The 11563-nt window shown below is 37.2% G+C and overlaps 1 protein-coding gene across 1 annotated transcript in view; it reads left to right on the forward strand.

Moving 5' to 3' along the window:
- Window positions 1–11319: 11319 nt before the first annotated feature.
- The window catches only part of CCDC110 (coiled-coil domain containing 110), a 6216-nt gene continuing 5972 nt past the window's right edge, over window positions 11320–11563 (forward strand). The window contains exon 1 of the mRNA XM_009330718.1: window positions 11320–11368. Within this exon, the coding sequence (XP_009328993.1) occupies window positions 11320–11368 (49 nt within the window). The remainder of the gene's footprint in view (window positions 11369–11563) is intronic.

An 11563-nucleotide genomic window follows, 5' to 3' on the forward strand; every position in this document is an offset into this window, starting at 1 on the left:
TACAATATAAGAAGCTTAAAATGTAAGAAGAATATGGAATCAAAATAAGAAGCTGTACATACTTTAAATTTATTTTTAAAATTCAGATGAGTCCCAAAGCTTGAAATACAATGTCCACATACTCAAAGACTTTTCAAAATGTCTTAAAGTATTATTCCAGAATTTAAATTTTTAAAAATGTGTGTCACTGCATTTATAATTTATGTCTGCATATCAAAAGCAGACATAAAAAAAGTGTCGCACCCTTTTAAAGGTTAGTTCCTGAATTATTTTTGGGCACAAAACATAATTCTGCTCCTCGTGTATCATGGAGGCTATGTGTAGCATTTATATTTTTCCAGTGATAAAGCCCATAAAATAAATCTGAAAATCCTTTTGAAAGTGAGAGTGCACATAATGTCTATTTTTACAAACCTAAAGTGTCATCAGTGTTTTAAAATATTTGCTTAATGTTCATTTCTTTGTGGAGTAACCGAAGGTAAAAATAAATCTACTACATATAAGAAAGATTCTGTATTTCTTTTCAACTGGTATGAAAACTGAGAAAGTGTGAATGTCAAGTGACTTGACAATAATAGAAGTTTAGCATTTTCAGCCTGACAGAGGAGTATGCTTCAGATTTATCTGAAACATACTGGCAAGAATGAAACACAATTTTTGATTTAGGCATTTGAGTATATAATCTGGGCAAAATGAACTTTCTAAAACTGAATGAGATCATGTGCTTTCAAAACTGAAGAGCCAGAACTGCTCTCTCTTTAACAGGCCAAACGTACCAATTGTAAATGCGGGGAAACTCTCAGAAATGTAGATACAAGAACTGTTAGCTTAAAAGAAAGTCACAGAACGTGACCTGATGCCAAAACTTTGGGGAAAGTTCAGTGGTATTGCATCATCACATGGTGCTATTTTGAGAGGTTTGAGGTTGGACATGATTTTGATAGAATTAGAAGGTAAGCCTATCTAATTGCAAGTACTGACCTATGTGAAAACCTTTACACGAATATAAAGGAAAGAAAGATTTTCAGTTAATGCAGATTCTAAAATCCTTGATGCTGACAGAGGAGAAAAATAGGAAATCTCATCCTACAGTCACTTCAGTCTGGAGGAACTGAATACAGAGATTTAAATGTGAGAGAAAGATACAGCAATTCTCCCTATCACATGCTCGAGGCCGAATTCTTTACCTCAGTAGGGTGTCAGTGGTTTCTGGCACAAATCCTTCACAAAGTGTCCAGCTGAAGAACTATCCACTTTATCTTCTGGCTTAAGAATGGCATAGCCAGTAAATCATGATAGCTTAATGCTACTATGCCTCTCAGCTGTGTCCAGACTTCTTTATACACATATTACAAGTTGAAGAGAGCCATGGCATTTATTTTTAGATGGAGAGAAAGATAGTAAGTGTGACTTCACATGCTTGTTATCTCGACTCTTCAGATGTTGATCAACAGGTGTGAAAAGCTTTCCTCAGCTATGTTACTGCTGCATAAACAGCAGGGCTGTTCTGGGAGATGCTAAAAACTTATACAAAACTGTAATTCTCCAAATGAATACGCCAAGAATTGCATCTGAAAATACACAGATTAATTTATACAGTACTTTCATATCAATTGTTCCAAGACAAATGCTTTTGGTCTTTTAAGTAATGCTGAAGCGTTGCCAACAATTTGAAACCTAAAAAGTTCTCTAAAGAAGTTAAAAGAAACTATGTTGTTTCCATCAACTCAATAACTTTTTCCAGTTTTTCAACCACTTTTCATCACTTAAAAAATTGGACTAACACTTTTGTTCAGATCAGAAGTATACTATTGAAAGTAAACCCCCCCATCACTCCCACTCCCTGCATTTGGTTCACATCACACAACAGCTTCAGAGTGCACGAAGTGGTCTCCTTTACGGTGAAATTCAACCAGAAGATGATCTCTGGGAGCACTGCTAACGCGCACCAACCACTAATGGGAATTCAGCCCATAGAATCAAACTAGAGCTAAACAGCCCCTCCCTGAAACACATACTAGGTAGATGCCAGGTCCTCAATACCAACTGATCTGCTCCTACTGCACCACGCTGCCTGCTAACGCAGTCATAGCTTGAAGTATTTCTTGCAACTTTCATAGAGAAAACGTTTCTTAACAGAAATTAAATTACTGACTGTTTAAAACTAAAGATATATCCAGTATCAGAATTTGGACCCAGCTTCAGATGTTCCAAAGCTCAGAGGTGTTTGATCAAGAATTTTGGTTCAGATTTCTATAAACCATATAAAAGGGAACAACTGTGCAGTTGGGTATAGATCTGACTTGCATATAAAACACGCGCATTTGATTTAAACTCTATTTTAGGGGGGCTTTTTCACAAGGACAAGATTATTATTTACCTAGTGGGTTCATACATTTATAAATAAAATGGTGGGAAATAAAACATGTTTGTTGGCATGTATCCAGCAAATTTTATCTCTAAATGCAACCATACTCTGCAGATTTGCCCTTTGGTGTTTTTTTTTCTCCTCTCATCCAAGCAAGCTATTCAGATAGCTTCTTTTGAATCTGTTAACGATAAACTTCCACAAGCAGATTATTCCTTTTTTCTTAATACATGAAGTTTTAAAATAAAATGCCTACAAGCCTTCAGCATATGCTCAGTACCACCAACTAAAATCTTTGTCTCCACAGCATATGCTTGATAAGTAATATTATCTACACAATGTCCAAGTTCACAAAGGATTTTGTTTCTATATATGGTAAAGCACACATTTGTTTTAGCATACTGAGTGAGTGGTTTTAGTTACACTCAGTCTACCTAATCCTCCCTCTCCCCACACCAGGGCGTGATCCAAAGACCAGTAAAGCTTTTAGGAGAGTCTTGAAAGATTGTATATGATATTACTCTGAAAAAAATACTCTCTTTGGCACAGGCTAGGACAGTTGTCCAAAATAAAACTTTAAAGAAACACTGTTTCATACAGTTCATGTGCTGACAAAATTACAGCTGTGTTGGAGTGACAAATCCAGAAACACAGAAACTGTAGAGTAGTTCAAGATTATTATTTATTAGTCAGAAAACAAAATACTCAGTAAATACCAAGAGGATTCTGAGCAAGAGGGAAAATCTCTTGCAAGCTTTTCACAGTCTTTCTTTTCCAGACACTGTTCAAAAACAGATTTTTATAGATGTCTCATTCTCTGTATAATGATTTTTTTAAAAAATCTTTTTAGTATATTCTTGATTTAAGAGGTTTTTAATTATCCTGCTAAACCAGCAGCCTGTAAAAAAGTTAAATATTAATTAGACCAGATACACTAAAGAGAGATGACTGGAACAACATGTTCAATGGAAAAAAAAAAAAAGAAAAAAGAAAAAAAAGTAATACACGCAGCCAAATTGTCTCAGCACATTCAGACCAAAAACAAGTTTCCATATTACAACAAAGAGCAATGCTGTTTGTGATTTTATGCAAAACCTGTAGGGCATCAGTAGTAACACCTTACACTCCTGCCACAAGGCACAGAAATATTCAGTCTATTCATATACAGAAAGGAATTTAAGTTTCCCAGCACCAGCTTTGCAGCCAGTGCAATTACAAGGTGCTTGCAAGTTGTGCAGACACACAAACCACAGGCATAGTTAGTTTTCTTTGAGCAAGAGTAAATTCCAAAGAGAATCTATGATTGTACAAATTACAATCAGTCTTTCGGTCTACTTACAAGTAAAATATCCTTTTCACATATTGACTATTCAGTTTGTGTATAGAACTCATTCAATCTATTAATTATAAATGAATGCTATCTATTTAGAAATCATATTTCTGACTGAAATTTCTCTAATTGGCAGTGTCACAAATAATTCTCACCACTGCTATACCTTGCAGAGATTGGACTTGTAACATTACTTCTACAGCTTGCACATTTAAGAAAGTTGGGTATGGGTTAAAACTGTCAAATATGAGACACTTAACTAAGACACTTCTATTTTGGCTTTCTAATATTTTCCAAGAATTGCACCCCTTTCTGCTGTTTTACTCTTGCAAATTCCCTCAATTTCATTTTACATTCACTGCAAGAATACCCCTACCTTCCAAACCACAGTCACTTTTACAGAGTTCCTGTTCACTGCTCTAGATCTCTTGCACCTCTTTGAGCAAGCCAATTCAAAACTATACGCAAGTAGGATGTATGAGGTGAGAAGTACAATTGTTGCAAAGTGAGATTCTTCCACTGTTTACCTTATCTCATTTTATTATTTATAAGAAAAGCACATATTACTAGAACACTCAGAAGCAGAGATGGCCCAACTGTATCAGCCACTGTATAGAGAATAAGAAATAATTGGCAGCCCACAGTTTAAAATTCAGACTAAGCAGACAAGGCAGTTACAGTATGGAAGGGAAAAGACACAATATGAAGGATAAATGGCATGATAATTTATAAACATTTTGGGATTTTGCTTTTTTTCACATAAGGTTGGTGGACTGAGGTTGAAATAAAGAAGCTGTAAGAGTTACAAAGTGAGAGAAAAAGGCACAAATAACCATTCAGCACAAGGAAAGAACACGCAGAGTAAAACGTGTAAAAACTAGTCATACACCAAGACACCAGCAAGATCTTTTATCAGCTGATCCAGTTGCTGGCTGGCTCATAACAATTTATCTCTTCCCTAAACTCAAATGAATCAGAAAAATGAGAGACCAGGTAAGGATCCTGCACTGTGTTAACAGGACTAGTTCTTTACACTTCTGTTTGAGTATAAATTAATTTGTGACTACACAATGTCAGGGATTTCAGGAGATTCTTTGCTCCTAATACAGGATTATAATTCTAAAAATGTTCATTTATTTCTTCTCTGACTCATAATTCATCTATCCTTTTCCATTCTCACTATGACTTGTTACGAGTTTCTTCTCTATGAATACATACACCACACAGCTCTGTTAATTGCCTTTCCTACATACTTCCTATTCACTGCTTATTAACCACCAGCCTTCCTGAATCAAGAGCTACTCTCACCTTTGCCAGAGTATGAAAGCGCAGCGTTTCAGAAATTATGTACTGAGATACAGTGCTGTCTTTCCTTAAAGGTCCACAAAAATGCTAATGAGGTAAGTCCCTTTACTCAGGGTGGGGTTCTAATGACCCTGTGACATAAAGGCTCTTCTTCAAAAGTCACACCTAAACACAGATGTAGCTTTTGATGTCTGTTAGCAAAAATTGTATCAGCTATTGCCCTGCTCTAGGCAGAAGTAAGGATTGAGTAAAATATGCTTTACAGTGGTAGCATCTGGGCAAATAACGAGCTGTCAAATCAATCATGGTTCTGCTGTGGCACGTAAGGAAAAAGGCAAAACCTTTGAGGCATTCAGACTGCAGTGTTGCACTGGATCTCATTGCTGTTTGCCAAATGGCTTTTCACAGCAATTAAATTTCTTGAAGACAACCCCTCCTCCTGAATGCTGAAAGGGCTCAAACTCATGTTCTCACCACGATGCAAAAGATAATATAGTAACCTGAAAGTAGGACAATCTCTTTTTTCCCCAAATTCCAAGGTCAGACAAAAATGTTAAGTGTCTAACCTTGTATCTTAACCAAAGTACCAATAACAGAGGATACTGGATACATGGTAAAAATAAGTTAGTAGAGTAGAACAATATTAGTTACACTCATACAGATTTGTACACATAAAAGTGGGCATGCTTGCCACAGTGGTGATAAAAGAATCCTCTTTTGAATTTATATCTTAAATGACTCTGTCCTTGATACTTCAAACCTCCCGGAAAGACGTCAGTTTACGTAAACTGACAGTAGCTCTGACTTACACATTGCCTCTCAAGTTAGAGAACCAAACTGACACCTCCAAATATTTAACGTATTCTGTCTCTATGATCTCCCTGTCAGGTCCCAATGCCTCACATACTTGTATACTTACTGCTATCATGTTTTAATGAATCTATGTTGCACCTGTTCAAAGGTTCGTGGAACATGTCCACTCATCTTCTCACAATAATCAAGAGGTGACAGCTGTCCCTGTAGCTGATTCTAACATTTCTATCATATTTAGGGACACAGACAAATTTAATTAGCTGTTCATATTTAGCCCACATTTCCCTAAGAAGATTCATGGGGCTATAAAGACACGAGCCATGCAGTCTCAGGACAGGCTGACATCTGATAATGCAAGTTATGAGAACAATGGGCTGTTTCCAGATATGTCTCTCTCCTTTTTTTCCTTTTTCTTTTTTTTTTCTTTAAATAAAAACACTTAGTGAATCCTGTTGCTGACTCTTTCTGTGAAAGCCTTCTTTAAGGAAGAGACAATCAGTGTCAAATACCGGTTAAGGAAAATACTAGTAATCCTTGGCACTTCTTGCACCCTCATATTAGAATAGTAATGCCTGCCATTTTTCTAAAGTTTTGCATTAGATAATGTTGAAGTCTTTTGTAAAATAAATCAGTATTTTTGCAACCTTTTTAAGGGTAGGGAATGTATTCAGCATCAGTTTTTAAAAAGATACTAGTTCTGATTTTATTCAGATTATTAGCCTCTAATCATACCTGCTTATTGGAATCATCAAAAAAAAAAAGATAAAGAATAAGAAGGAAAAGCAGAATTCTCCTCAGATCTTCAAGAAGAAACAATTTACTTTCATCTTCAGAGAATGTCTCTTCCATCTTAAAATGACTACCTGTAAGAGGTAAGAGAAAGACTTAACTCATATCGTAAGATGAAATGCTGCTTCACATCACCAGCTATGACCAACCTCTTCCAAAGGTTCCTTTTCCTGCTTAGCTCAGCAACTCAAGGCAAGGACCGAGCAAGCACAGAGTTTTTCCCAGGCAAAACATTCACTCAAAATATATCACTTGCCTTTCCCCCAAAGAAGAATCTTTTAATCCAATTCAGATACACATTTTTCTAAGTATCAAAGAGTTTTAGATGTTCACAGCTAAATGACTATAGTTGGAAGAGACAAGATTTTGGTATGTAAAGGATGCTCACTTTCTGCTCCTTTGAGGTGAGCCCTAAAGACTTGTCCCATCTCTTCTCTCTATCTGCTCTTGTCTAGTAAAGCCACCAAGGGAGTAACTTCATGACAAACAACTAACTACTTTGTGCATATATTTATCCAAAAAAGACATTTTGAAATTGATCTTCCTCATTTATTGGAACTTGTTCTACAGTTTATATACTCTTCCTGAGGCCTGGAATAGGTACCCTTTGTCAAAAAATAGTTGTTTACCTTCTCTTTTCAAGATCAGGTTTTGCCTCCCCATCCAATTCACCTATCCACAAAGCAGAAATTATTTTCCAGTGATGTAACCAAGCAATTACATACTTTCATCCCACAACTCTTTCGTGTTTTTTTTTTTCACCAAACCCTTTAACGTGACATTAGGTTTCACATTCACCTGTTGTAGCACTTCCCAGCTTAAAAGGGATCCAGTCAGCAGTCCTCAGCTCTCAAGGCAAACAGTGGGGAGTGAGGTGAGTGGGCCACCCTAGGTACCACACAAGCATAATAGCATCCACACGGTCCCATTCAGAAACTAATGCCAACACCATCTTCTGGGGCACAAAGGGGATCTCCACCACTTGTACACGGAGAGTGGGACTGTGCAACAAGGGTTCTGCTGAGAGATTTCTCCCTTGTTCCTGTCTTGGTGGCCACAGAAGCCCTGGTCTGGCAAGCTCTCTGAAGAGCCTCCATGTCCCAAGTCATGGGAGAACATGGACAGCCAGGAGGTCTTGAAAGTTACCCTTGAAATACTCTTCATCGCACAAGGTGCTGTACATTGTTTCCTTATAGGTTTGTACTGTCCCTGTTTGCTGGCTTTGTTAAGATGATTTTTGCTCTTGTACATACCAACTGGTCACTGCATTTGTTTCTTTACTTCCATTAAGTGCATGCCTAGCTCTTCCCTACAATGTAACTGCTTGCATCGTATCATCTCCTCGTAATTTTTACTTTGCTTTGCCCCTGCATATTTCAGCAGATTTTCTTTTCTGTTTTCTTTCCCAAGACTGCAGTCCGATAAATTACTGATAAATTTAATTTATGAAGCCTAGCAAACTCAAAAAAAATCATATTTAAAGTGAACTTTAGGATTCTTCTGCCAGACTTTTTCCCCATTTTTTACTCTGATCACCATTAAAATTTGAGGCTGAATTACAGATTCTATCAGCTCTTCCAAGCCAGCTCAACAGCCTGAAAATTGTTAAGAATGCTTCATAAATTTCTTCATATTTTAAATGTCATATAAAATTGATACCTTTTGGAAGTGGGTTTTTCTCCCTCAAACACTACGTTATTCCTCATACTTAGTAAAACTAATTGCCTTGTCCTTACTCAGGTAACTGCATGCTGCTAAACAAATCCTATATCTCAGAATCCTGACTACTCCTTTCCTCATTTTGCTTGTCAGGGCTTCCTGAATTTTGTCCACTCATTGCTGTGTTTCTGGCAATTTTCAGATGCACTGAATTTTTAGCTACTGCTCTATTTTATCTACTCCTGTCCTTGGTTTTCTTTTCCCTCCACATCTCTTGTGAAGATTCTTGGGTGGTTTTTAATAAGAAACCTGTTGCGTTGGAGCTGCAGTCTTTATCTTAACAACAGGTAACTAAAATTTTACGGAAAAGAGCTCATGAGAGAAAGGAGGACAGCTACATATGTCTCCACTGACTGCAAACACAGAACTAACTCAAACTGGCTAAACCAGTTCTTCATTTGCAGCCAATAACCTAATGGCCCACTGTTGTTTGCTGTGATTTCATGCAGCGTTTAACTTCCTGGCACTTCTTTCTGCACTGGAAAATTTTCCTGTACATTGCATAAGAAATCCAAAAAGAACATTCTGTTACTTTTCACTGTTTTTCTTGCTGGAGAAATACAGAGGACCTCTCATGGGTCAATTTCCGGACATGTGTTTATCTAAAATGAAGTGCACAATATAGTTTATTTCTAAACAAAACAAGGTACTGGTCTTGTTTCAGATAAACACGTACATCAGAATTTTACAATGATCATATTGTTTTCAGGCCAAGATTTCCATATGTTTTCAGGTCAAGACTTCCATACCCATTCTCCGTTTGTCTCAAATTTGGGACCAGACGCTTATTTCTATTTAGGAAGCTGGTTTATTTTCAGTTTTCAAAGAGCTGATCTTGTTTATTTAACTGCAAACAGGAGCTGACAACTCCAGAAGGCTTTTGTTGTGGTCCTTACCGTTCTTACTGGCTTTTCAGGAATCCAGGAAGATCACAATGCAGATATACTAAGAACAGTCTCTAGAGCACACACACTCTCTGATGGCGCAAACAGGCAGCAGAATACCATGAAGAAACTTCCAAGTAAATGCTCTTTTCCAGTGTAGATTTATAGTTGTATTATTTAGAACCCTTCTTTAGTCTTTACACTGGTAGTATACCACAGGATTTACTCTCTCACTGACTGAGATTTACACACAGACTCCTGGTAATACTAACTTGATGTGTTGCGTATGTCAATTTCTACACGTATCAGTGGCAGAACTCACTGGTCTTAATGGTTCTATCTTCACTGACAAAGAAGATGCAATATTCCGAGAAATCTCCACAATTTGGATGGCTTATACCAGAACCATGAAGGAGCTGAGCCTGAAAATTATTTTCACATTTATTCAAACGGTGAATTTTTCTTGCATCACTAGTTCGTTCTTCTCCCTCTTGCAGGGCTTGGCAGCAAAGCCTTCTGCTATCTTCCAGATCTTTCATGGTATAATATGGTCTTTTACAACTTACAAACATTTTGTAAGTTATCTTTGACAAAACAGCCCAATGTAAAAAAAGTCATACTTGATTTGCTAGCACAGCTTAAGGACAAGCTGAAATGCCTGAGTCAAAAATAAAAAACATTAACTGTTAAAAAGCCATTCCCAAAACTTTAAGGGCAAATTTCTCCATCAGTGACTCCCAGTGAAAAGTTCTAATTCTAGTTCACAGAAGAGTACTGAAGAAACACCTCTGGAGACAGCATTGTCACTAACGTTAGTATAGGATCCAAAAAACCCTCAAAAATTGTAAGCGGGGGACAGATTAGAGTGACAGATTTTATGTTCTGTTACTTACGGATTGCAAACATAAGCCAAAACTTGTTTTTCCCCTTATGACGCCACAAAAACGAAAAAAAAAAAAAAAAATTATTTCTGCGTTCCAAAGTAAGTGGCTAAATAGAAGATTTATGTTTGTTGGTGTTGTGTAATACTGCTGGACTAATTCCAGCCACTAAACTCTTCAGCTGTCTCTCGACAGGTGTAAAGTGGTTTCACTGACTTTGTACTTCTGCAAAAACACATCAGAACTATTTGGAGAGCCTGAAAAGCTTGAATATTACAGCTATGCCATTCTTAAGGACTGAGAGTCATGATCCCAGCTTAACTCTTTTATCTACATAATTGCAAACTATCCTTCCAAAATGATGTTCAAATGTACCATTATCAGTGTCTTTGCTAGTCTGTGGAACTATAATCTTCCGATGCCATAAGCATATGTGTAAACTTTTAGCATAAGCACTGAATGACAAGTCCCATGACTGAATACTAAAAAACTCAAATTTCTTCAACATCTCCCACCACTAAACTAGTTAACCAATTACATTATAGATTTCATCCACTTTCTCTCTTCCTATTAAAAAAAAAAAATCACAATTCACAATTGGAATGTGAAATAAAAAGGTTGAGGTTGAATTTGTTCTTTCATCAACAAATCCCGCCAGATCTTTAGCTTTTATGCAATATTGGGTTTTAAAAAAATATATAACTTCCACCAATTAACTGTTATACAAGCTTTAACTTAAAAGCCCGACACAGATCAAAATTAAAATAAAATCTAAAAAAACACTTTGCCTTTGGTAGTACTGCTTTCCAAAATAACGACAATGACATACGTTAGCAGTTTCTTTTGCAACCAAAGGTTTCCCACGTACGTCAGCCCTACAGGTGCTTTACGAGAAGCAGGCAGGCTCAACAACCTGTGTCTAATATTGCATTACAGACTTTATTCACCTGAGCCCCCTGGTTACGTGAGGAGTCTTTCAGTGAGTCTACTCACGCAAATACAGGTTATTCGTAGTGAACGTCTGCTTCTGTACTTCAAGCACAGAAAACACTAACAATGAATATTGTTCATATACGTTTTAGGAGCTCCAAATATTTTGGCAGGGAAGCTTTTGTCTTTTTTTTTTTTTCCTGGCAGGATGGAACTACGCTCGTGCAATCTGTTTAAATTTAAACAACGTATGGCAGAATATTACTTTTAAAATGTAAATGACAAAAACATGTATCACAGATGCGACTGCACTATAGAGCGAGCCCGCCCAGAGTGACAACGCATGGAGGTGTGTGCAATAAAAAGCAAAAACAAACAAACAAACAAACAAAAAACCCACACACACCCCCAACCCCCAACCAACAAAAAAAAAAAAAGTAAAGAAAGAAAGAAGGGAGGCACCTGGCGCAGAGGCACACTCCCCTCAGGGTTGCCAGGGCCGATTCTGAGCAGGCAGCTGGGGCCGGGCCCTCAGCGACGGGCG

The sequence above is a fragment of the Pygoscelis adeliae genome, unplaced genomic scaffold (assembly GCF_000699105.1).
Source record: "Pygoscelis adeliae isolate BGI_AS28 unplaced genomic scaffold, ASM69910v1 Scaffold167, whole genome shotgun sequence".
Taxonomy (NCBI): Eukaryota; Metazoa; Chordata; class Aves; order Sphenisciformes; family Spheniscidae; genus Pygoscelis; species Pygoscelis adeliae.